Source organism: Schistocerca nitens, chromosome 9 (genome assembly GCF_023898315.1).
Source record: "Schistocerca nitens isolate TAMUIC-IGC-003100 chromosome 9, iqSchNite1.1, whole genome shotgun sequence".
NCBI classification, from domain to species: domain Eukaryota; kingdom Metazoa; phylum Arthropoda; class Insecta; order Orthoptera; family Acrididae; genus Schistocerca; species Schistocerca nitens.
Window position 1 is genome coordinate 393,005,312 of NC_064622.1, and position 10,560 is coordinate 393,015,871.

The 10,560-nt window shown below is 39.7% G+C and overlaps 1 protein-coding gene across 1 annotated transcript; it reads right to left on the minus strand.

The window, feature by feature from the left end:
- Positions 1–1,946: 1,946 nt before the first annotated feature.
- LOC126204262 (uncharacterized) lies at positions 1,947–8,248 on the minus strand. Its single transcript, XM_049938652.1, has 4 exons — positions 8,029–8,248; positions 5,973–6,673; positions 2,083–2,162; positions 1,947–1,954 (listed from the first exon to the last, which is right to left on the minus strand). The coding sequence occupies exons 1-4, from the start codon at positions 8,179–8,181 to the stop codon at positions 1,947–1,949; spliced, it is 942 nt and encodes a 313-aa protein (XP_049794609.1). The 5' UTR covers positions 8,182–8,248.
- Positions 8,249–10,560: the final 2,312 nt, after the last annotated feature.

Below are 10,560 nucleotides of genomic sequence, written 5' to 3' on the forward strand. Positions count from 1 at the left end.
CAACGTGTGTATCGGAAACGTCTAGGCAAACACATTTCCAGTTCGCTTCCGGTTTTGATAGAGTACGAAAGACGAGTGCTGGCTTAGGTCGAGCGTATTGCTGAAACCTTTACAGAGCATTCCACGCTTTCGGCGGTAGAGTGCCACAGTCTTCTCGTGACATTCAAGCTACAGTTCATCACAGAGGAGTGACGCACCTCTGCTGCCATGGACGCTGGAGACACCTCTGCCATGGACGCCGGAGACTTTCACGCAAGAGCAGGAGACTGTTCCACGGAACACTTAGACTCTGCCAAGATATTGGTAAGTGCCTAATTTGAAACCAGTGGCGTACATACGTATTCCATGCAGCAATGTTGTCAGCGCTCCTCCGCAGATATGGAGATATGGTCATAGAGCAGCAGGCAGACGATGTGTTCTGGACATAAGATACGAAACCATACTGTCATCTTCTTACGTCAATATAGATACGAAATCGTATTCGAGAAAGAAAACTGTGCTATTAGATACTAACGTAAACACAGCCTCGGAAATCGCGACATATTCGGGAGAAACAGCCAAATATTTGTGACAGCTAAGACTGTAAATTTCATTGTTGCTGGTTTCAGTTGCAGGAATTTTAGCTGGACTATTAGGTACCAACCTAGCCACAATCTTGAAAATCGTGACATATTCGCGAAAAATAGGTAAATATTTGTGACATCCAAGGTTACAAATTTCACTGCTCCTTGTAGAAATTCATTCCTTTTCTCGTCTCTCATCGGTGACGTGAAATCATCGTCCGCTAAAATTTTACTCACGGTTGCGGCGGCGTAGTGTGCTGATATTGGCAACGACCGTTGAATTCTAGGAATTCACGACGACCGGTTGTGACATAGATGCAGACAGCAAATCAGGTTACAGCCGGTAATTGGTAATTTCTCTCCACAATACACATAATTATTTTGATAAGGTCGACCGAGAATTCGGTAATTTCCAAGAATGATTGCCTATCGAAGTTGCGGTGTACAAACGATACATATCGCACGTTCGATTTACGATCGATTTGTGATCAATTATTGGGACTAGTGCAGCAGGGGATACAACCACCACCACCTAAAGAGAAGGCCTCGGCGCGCTCTTGTGACGTCACGCAAAGCGGGCCAGGGTTGGCTTGGCGCCGCGCTTAAGGATTCGAGACGCACGGCCTGCAAATCTTTGTCAAACGGTTTTACAGAACCTGTTCCGTAAAAAAATAATTAATTTCTGAAATACTTCTAGCTTTATATGGCAGCTTCATGATGAAGTGCCAATCATTTCGATAATGGTCATAACTATTGTGGTATTTCACAGATGAGTATCAAATTTGAGAACGTTGCCATCAAAAATAGGGGTCGCTATGAATTTGTGTTTGATGCATATTATACATTCTATTGCTGAGTGTGAAATACAGATGAGGTTCGGAAATTTTCGTAAAACTTTAGATCAATATCTGCTTCCAATCTCGAACAAATTGAGCATCTGCAGCAACTTCACTTCCGATCGCAACGAGCGGGAATGAAATATTCATAACGCCTCTCATATCTCGTAAACCGCTGGAGATAACGAAACGAGATCTTGGCAAATGATACCACGCAAAGAGGAGAGTACTTTGCGTATGGTTAAAATACGTAACTTTATCAATCGCGATATAGCAGAAGCTATAGTTTATAATTCTTTTTTTACCGGTAATGTAATTGCTTAAGACTTATCAATAGCCAGTGAAAACGTACGAGTGCGGGATGTAAATAATATTGCGATATACATGATAAAACAAGGTACATTTGTGAAAAATGCACTGTACCATAAAGACATATGCTGTAGTAGCAGCCTTGTCACTATCAAATGCTGCCCCCACAATGTTTCCTCCCTTGTAATCAAAATAAGGTTTAATATGAATTTCATCCATCATTAATGAAATGGTACAATCACTTTCCTGGAAAGATTTAAATCTTTCCTTAATATACAGGAGCATAGCACCTTCATTTTGTTCATTATGAGGACCATTAGTATATGAGGAACATATTTTCTGTAAAGTTCTTGGATGAGGAAGAATAAGATTACCAGATGACCTCAAAAATTTATAGGCATGAGGGGAGATAGAATGCAGGATACAACAAAATATAGAAAAGTGAGGATTAAACCTATTTTAAACATAGCTGCGCTACAGCAACAGTTCCACGTCATAAGAATAAAAAACAGCCAACCAGTTGCGAAAGATAAAGTAATCTTTACCTAGGTTTCAATAGTTATAAAACTATCTTCTTCAGAAGATGGCCTGGAGACAATGAACATCATTAGTATCTTAAAGGTATGAAACGTGAGTCAAGAATAAAATGTAACATATATTAGGAGAGTCTTGTATTATAACATGTGAGAAGAACTGCTGATACTTACAGTGTTAAATTGACATGGAGTATTATATCTTAGTCGTTTTTACAACCATCTACGTAACTCAGTTAATACATATAAAACATAGCCCTGAGTACAGGGTTAGTCAGACACACAAATAAGAACATATTGGCTGAAGAGCGTACGGCCGACTGAGTAAAATCGGCCGGCGTAGTAGCACTGCAGCCAGGGCAGGTGTCGCTCAAGTCGCGAACTATGTGCCGAATGGCGTACTGAAATAACATGTAAAATATCAAATTAAATGCATCATTAGATAGAGTACCAAAAATAATGGAAATCAATTACCACTCCCGTTAAGACATTGTGGGAGTTATGGGAGCAATATCGTAGAGACGATCATCAAAAAGACATGTGGCGCTTCCGCCGTGAATAACATGCAGTGGCCTGTACGGCCAGAATATAAAAGTTGTATCATCATAATAGTGAAGCGCATCCTCGCCCCCACCCTCACCTACCTTGGCCTCACCATTGACCGTCACCTCACCTGGATACCTCATCTCCGTTCCATCCAATCCAAAGCCCGCAACCGCCTCCGACTCCTCAAACTCCTCTCTGGCCGGACATGGGGGTTGCACCCCTCTACCATCCTCCACACCTACAAATCCTTAATCCATCCCATCCTCTGTTATGCCAGTCCTGCCTGGATATCTGCCCCCCCCCAAATTCTATCAGTCCCTCCAGATCCTTGAGCGTCACGCACTCCGCCTCGCCTTCCGTATCCGCCTCCCGTCCCCCACGCGGATCCTCTATGATCTCATTCCTTTCCCCCATCTCCTCCTATTCCTCGAACATATCCGCATCCTCTACACCTCCCGCCGTCTTGAACCCCCTCACCCCCTGGTTGCTCCTCTCCTCTCCCATCCCCGACCCCTGCCACGTCTTCACCGTTGTGTCCCCCCTACCCTCCATCTCTACACCCCCCATCTCCTTTCCCAAGGTGGCTTCCGTCAACTCCCCCTCCCGGATGATGCCCTCTCTCCCTCCATTTATCCTTCCTATCAACTCTGATCCTCACTCCCCCTCCTTTCCTCCGTCCTTTCCCTGGGCTCCCTCTTCCTCCCCCCCTTCCCTCCTGTGTTTTCTCCCCGCCCATCCTCCCCCTAGGTCCCTTCTCCCCCCCCCCGAGTCCTTTTGCATTCCCCTCCTCTGCCTTCCCCACTCTCTGACCCGTCTGCTCAGCACCCCCCACCCCTCTTATGGGTCCTCATTCTCCACTGGCTTCTTTCCCCCCTCCCACCCTTCCCTTTTCCCCTCCTTCCCCCCCATTTTTTTATTTCTCCGTCTTCTGTCCTGTTTCCCCCCCACCCGCTCTCGGCTGTGGTATGTCATGTTTGTGCCCACTTTTTCGTGCCGTGTTTAAGTGAGTGTTCGGTGTTGTGCGTCTTTCCACAGTGATGCGAACAGAAATCATGCTGTCGCTGGGTGTGCATTTTATATTTTGCGAACAGAAACCAGACTGTCGCCGTGTTTTTTAACTGTCTGTCTGCTATTTTTCTGCTTCTTGTATCATCAACCCTGTGTTTTATGTTTTAAGTTCTAGAATTTTCTGCCATTTTACCTTTAAGTCACCGATTTTCTCGCCAACTGTTGTTTTTTCTTATCTTCATCTTTTTAACACAAATTCTGTAGGCTGAAGAGCGGCGTAGTAAGCTGCTGCCAGCCCGGCCCCTTCGGGGGGAATTGAAATTCAATAAAGAAAAAAAAAATAGTGAAGCGCATAAGTAGTATATAAGTCAGAAAAATTGTAAGAATATCAGTGATGGCTCTTAAATTATAATTACGAAAACTGGGTGACAGTCCAGTTAATACACATTTAAGAAAAGAGAAAGTTTACATGAGGGCCAATGTAGTGGCAACCATACATCGTGAGATAGACACATTATATAACTGGTAGTGAGCTAGAGGAGTAGAAAGTGCATTATAGCTTCCTGAGGAAACAAACTACCGAGGTTACTAGCGATAATGTTATATATTAAACAGTACGGGTTTAAAGCCTTCAAAAAATTGTCTACAGGCGAGGTTCAATTGATCGTTCAGTATATTGCCGTCTTTGAGCTCAAGATGTTTAAAAATAAATAACTCTTCCCACAGATCTAGTCTACGTCCTTGATCCTATAAAAAAAAAAAATTATTTCCATCCCTTTCTTAGGTAACATATCTTATAGGATCAAACGTCTTCTAAATAAAAAATATAACTGTAACGTCTCTTTCTCTACAGGTAACAGTTTAAAAAGAAATCTTGTACAGTCAATAGAGATCGCCAGGGATTGGTTTTCTACTTCAGGTATTTACAAACTAACCTGTAACAACTGCCCCTCATACTACATTGGTCAAACAGGCAGAGCCGTGAAAACATGATATAAAGAACATTTATTAGGTAAAAAAGGAACGAATATTCACAACTCTACCTTTGCTGAGCACCTCTTGATCGCCGGCCATACGCCTAAACAATTAGAAGACACGATTATTCTACACAGACAAGCCAAAGGACGTAGACTAGATCTGTGGGAAGAGTTATTTATTTTTAAACATCTTGAGCTCAAAGACAGCAATATACTGAACGATCAATTGAACCTCGCCTGTAGACAATTTTTTGAAGGCTTTAAACCCGTACTGTTTAATATATAACATTATCGCTAGTAACCTCGGTAGTTTGTTTCCTCAGGAAGCTATAATGCACTTTCTACTCCTCTAGCTCACTACCAGTTATATAATGTGTCTATCTCACGATGTATGGTTGCCACTACATTGGCCCTCATGTAAACTTTCTCTTTTCTTAAATGTGTATTAACTGGACTGTCACCCAGTTTTCGTAATTATAATTTAAGAGCCATCACTGATATTCTTACAATTTTTCTGACTTATATACTACTTATGCGCTTCACTATTATGATGATACAACTTTTATATTCTGGCCGTACAGGCCACTGCATGTTATTCACGGCGGAAGCGCCACATGTCTTTTTGATGATCGTCTCTACGATATTGCTCCCATAACTCCCACAATGTCTTAACGGGAGTGGTAATTGATTTCCATTATTTTTGGTACTCTATCTAATGATGCATTTAATTTGATATTTTACATGTTATTTCAGTACGCCATTCAGCACATAGTTCGCGACTTGAGCGACACCTGCCCTGGCTGCAGTGCTACTACGCCGGCCGATTTTACTCAGTCGGCCGTACGCTCTTCAGCCAATATGTTCTTATTTGTGTGTCTGACTAACCCTGTACTCAGGGCTATGTTTTATAGGTATTAACTGAGTTACGTAGATGGTTGTAAAAACGACTAAGATATAATACTCCATGTCAATTTAACACTGTAAGTATCAGCAGTTCTTCTCACATGTTATAATACAAGACTCTCCTAATATATGTTACATTTTATTCTTGACTCACGTTTCATACCTTTAAGATACTAATGATGTTCATTGTCTCCAGGCCATCTTCTGAAGAAGATAGTTTTATAACTATTGAAACCTAGGTAAAGATTACTTTATCTTTCGCAACTGGTTGGCTGTTTTTTATTCTTATGATTAAACCTATAGTTTTCCTCACAGCTACATAGCAACTTAACTTGCTCACTTAAGAATTGAATTTGTTTCTGTTTTTCTTCATCTACAGAACTGCACATGTCATTTAAAATGTCCTGTATAAGAAGGCACTGGATTTTTAATGAATTTTCTTTTGCACTGACTAATTCTTTCACTTTGTCTAATACTGTAAACAAATCATTCATATTTGAAAGTTTGTGTGATATTTTTCTACTGCCTATCTTTCTTATCTCAGTGTTACTTCGATAGGCAGACAACTGCAAATCATTTGTCACTACTACAGATACAGACGGAGCAGGCAATACAGTAAGCAATAGAAATAGGACACAGTCACTTCTCCTAACAATGGTCCATTCACTGGGAATGGTTTCTCTTTCTAGGCACTGCAGAAATGCTTCAAAAGTAGAAAATAACTTCCTCGAATCATACTCTGTTTTGGTTACTATACTGTCTTTAATTGCTTGTAGAAGATGTTCATTGTCCAATCTAGCTCTCCTTTCCTCTGCACTTTCTCGAGAGCTGGTGGATGAAGTAGACAAATAGCTTGGGCAGCCTGGTAACACTGATGGGACAGCACCCTCTCTAAGCCTCGGTCTTGAAAGCTTGACAGAAAGCTTTGTGCCTTTCACTTCATCATAACATTCTGTATGCCGGCAGATGTCAGATTCGGTGAAGTGAAGTTCACAAACCTAAAACAAAGTAGTGTGAGTCAGTACAATATACAGCATGATCTAGAGATGTGTGTCTGTATGTGAAAGTAAAAAACACTGGATACTCATTCATTTTCCACCAATATCAGCTTGACAGGTCACACGTTAGTGGAAGTACACAAATTATTTAGGCCTAACAGCAATATACCATGTTCTACAACAACATGCATATTCCATTTTAATATTCTTTTATTAATTAGTACTATAAGCACTATGAGCATACCTCACCAGGCATCAGTATATGATGAATATACCTGTGAACTGCTTGTGTTACAGCAGTACTGTGATATTTATGGAACTATAAGAGTGAAGTTCCTATTATGGATTAAGTGGCACCAAATTTCAGTAATCTGTTGGATTCTGCATGTTAACATAGCAATTATTTTATAATTTTGACTTTACAGTTTCTTCATTGTCATGGTATAAGAGATATCAACAGCTGCAGAATACTATTTCACTGTGTGTGTTTTTATACCAGCGCATATTAAAACTGTGTCATTGCAGGTAACACTGAATGAGGGTCTTGATATATGCCTAGCACAAATTTCATGTTTGGATAGAACAACAACTCCAAAGCAAACGCATGCCAAACACAAAATAAAGTTGAACAGATGCCAACATAAATGACACACCTCAGTAAGACAGTCATGACCATCCAACTGGGAGTATGTTAAGAAAATATCCACTAAACATTCCGTGCCAAGCTGTGCCGTATGAACTAAATGACACTTGTCATTTCAATTAACCATCTGGAACATTTAAAATACCGGACAGATTAAGTAACTGGATGCGTTATTAACAAGAATGTCGTTATATGAGGCGGCTCAAGTGAAACAGAACGCCATTGAAATCTGTTTGTGAAGACACCTATTCTGCATCGTAACCTGAAGTTAGGTTAGGTTGAAAGATAATTATTTGATCGTGGGTTGGCGAATGTCTAACAGGAAAAACTAACACATAGAAAAACAACACAGATATGCTTCATACAGAGAGATCGCTTTTTAAACATCAGAACAGCAATTTCAATATTCGTTAGCACTCATGCTAACTAATGCGAGACTGAAAAACAACACCCACTCACAAATAGAGAATAAAACGTATCGGTAATGCGTAACAAAATACGAACTGCAGAGAAATATAAACACGAATAAAAAGTAACATGAGTCACAAATTTATATTTCGTTTTCAAAATCAAAATAAAGCCGCTTGAAAACGAATACTAGGCCTATTTACTGTGAACTTTTGCTCACAATTTTAGTCAAATGTATCCGAAATGCAAGGTATTCCACCAGAAAAATAATAATAATTGTACTAGGTATATAGTTTTTACATACCTTCGTGTGCTCAGTGGGTTGGAAATTGTCCCGATGAATTGCTGAAAGCCATTTCCAACGCAGATTCGCATCTTTCGGAAAGGAAAACAGCATTACTTTCGGTCCAGTTCCGTAATTCCCACGACACCTTGGCACACAACATTTATAAACCATGTTCACAGTAGCTTCACTACACGTAAACTCTGTAATCGCTAGTTTAAAGCACGAACATAGCACTCGATCCAACAAACGTATAGATAAACAAACGCTTCGAAACACAACATGGTGGCCCGCTTAGAGTGACGTCACGACTTGCTATGAATTTCGCGCCGCGGCCTTGTCTCTAGGTGGTGGTGATACAACCCGTTGGCTTTGAACAATGACGTCACAAGTCGCCAGAGAGCATGTATTACAGAGATGAAAGAGCTGAGGAGAATGTTGAGAAACAAAGGAATGCGAGAGAGATAAACATTGATCTTGTCAAAAGCATAAGTGTTTTTTGACTTTTTAAAAAAAAAAATCTCAAGAGATAGAATAAACTGATCCTACTTTAGTAAGCAATATCTTGTCAAAAGCCGAGAAGCGATTGTTCTTAATGTTCTAGCTCCCTTCAGTACGTAATAAGTGTTTTTTGACTTAAAAAAAAATCTCACGAGATAGAATAAACTGATCCTACTTTATTAAGCAGCTCCCTTCAGTACCCAATAACTGTTTTTCGCCTTTTTTAAAAAACAATCTCACGAGATAGAATAAACTGATCCTACTTTATCAAGCAATAGTGTTTTTTGGCTTTTTTTTTTTAAATCTCACGAGATAGAATAAACTGATCCTACTTTATTAAGCAATATCCCTTCAGTAGCTGATAAGTGTTTCTTGGCTTTTTTTAAAAAAAAATCTCACGAGATAGAATAAACTGATCCTAAGATACAGATGCTTCAGTAGCTGATAAGTGTTTTTTGGCTTTTTAAAAAAAAATCTCACGAGATAGAATAAACTGATCCTACTTCATTAAGCAATCAATAAAAAAACTAAACTAAAACATAACAGCAAAAGACTTCGTAATCTATTCTATTTTCAGTTTACCATTTTCGCTTTTGCTGTTATGTTTTAGTTTAGTTTTTTTATTGATTGCTTAATGAAGTAGGATCAGTTTATTCTATGTCGTGAGATTTTTTTTAAAAAAAGCCAAAAAACACTTATCAGCTACTGAAGCATCTGTATCTTAGGATCAGTTTATTCTATCTCGTGAGATTTTTTTTAAAAAAGCCAAAAAACACTTATCAGCTACTGAAGGGAGCTACAACACTAAGAAGAATCGCTTCTCGGCTTTTGACGAGATCAATGTGTAGTTCCCTTTCAACAAGTGAAACGCATAGATTAAATAAACAATCAAAACATATAAAATGAAACAGGTTGCAAATGTAACGTACGTGTATTTCCACCTATTCGTTACCAGTGTACATATATCGAGGTCTATGGAAGTCTGGTATACATATATTACATACGTAGGTCCTTCTGTCATCAGTAGTACTGATATGTACGTAAGAAAAGACTGTTAGTAATAGCGGAGACGAAATAAACGGCACATCTACAATTTGTATCCCGTGTTCCACTTAGGGTTTACGGAAGCGGAGGATACATCGTTCAGGTGAAGAACAGGACAGTAATGCTAGTCAAAACGAAGAAATCGCCTTACGACAAACTCGTATTCCGGACTGTACTTAAGCAACACACTTCGAATGAGCTTTTAATTTGTATCGGGTGTTTCATTTGCGGTTTAGTGAAGCAGGGGATACATAGTTCAAGAGAACAACAGGACAGCAATGCTAGTTGAAACTAAGAAATCGACTACGCTGAACATGTATCCCGTACTGCACTTAAGCAATACAGTTCGAAAGACTTTCGAGATACAACTGACTTACATGTAACGTGATGGCCAGAGAGCATGTATTACAAAGGTGAAAGGGCTTTGACCAATGACGTCATACATTAGTCATAGATAGTAATGTCTTCACTTCAGTCATAGATAGTAATGTCTTCACTTCGAGGCATAGATAATAACAGAGAGCATGTATTACAAAGATGAAAGAACTGAGAAGAATGTTCAGAAACAAAGGAATGCAAGAGAGAAAAACTGTACTTCACATATATAAGGGCCAGTAGTATTTTCACGTTAACGATATCGCGTGTTTGCATCGTTTTCACTAGCATTACTGCCCTGTTCTTCACTTGAACGATGTATCAAACCCTAAGTGGAAAACGGGATACAAATTGTAGATGTGTTGTTTATTTCGTCTCCGCTATTACTAACAGTCTTTTCTTACGTACATATCAGTACTACTGATGACAGAAGGACCTACGTATGTAATATATGTATACCAGACTTCCGTTGACCTCTATATATGTACACTGGAAACGAAAAGGTGGAAATAGACGTACGTTACATTTGCAACCTGTACCTCAATTGAACTACACGGAGACAAGAAGACGACACATGTACAATTTGTATCCCGTACTTCACTATTTGGTACAGTTTTCTTGTTGCCTTGGACG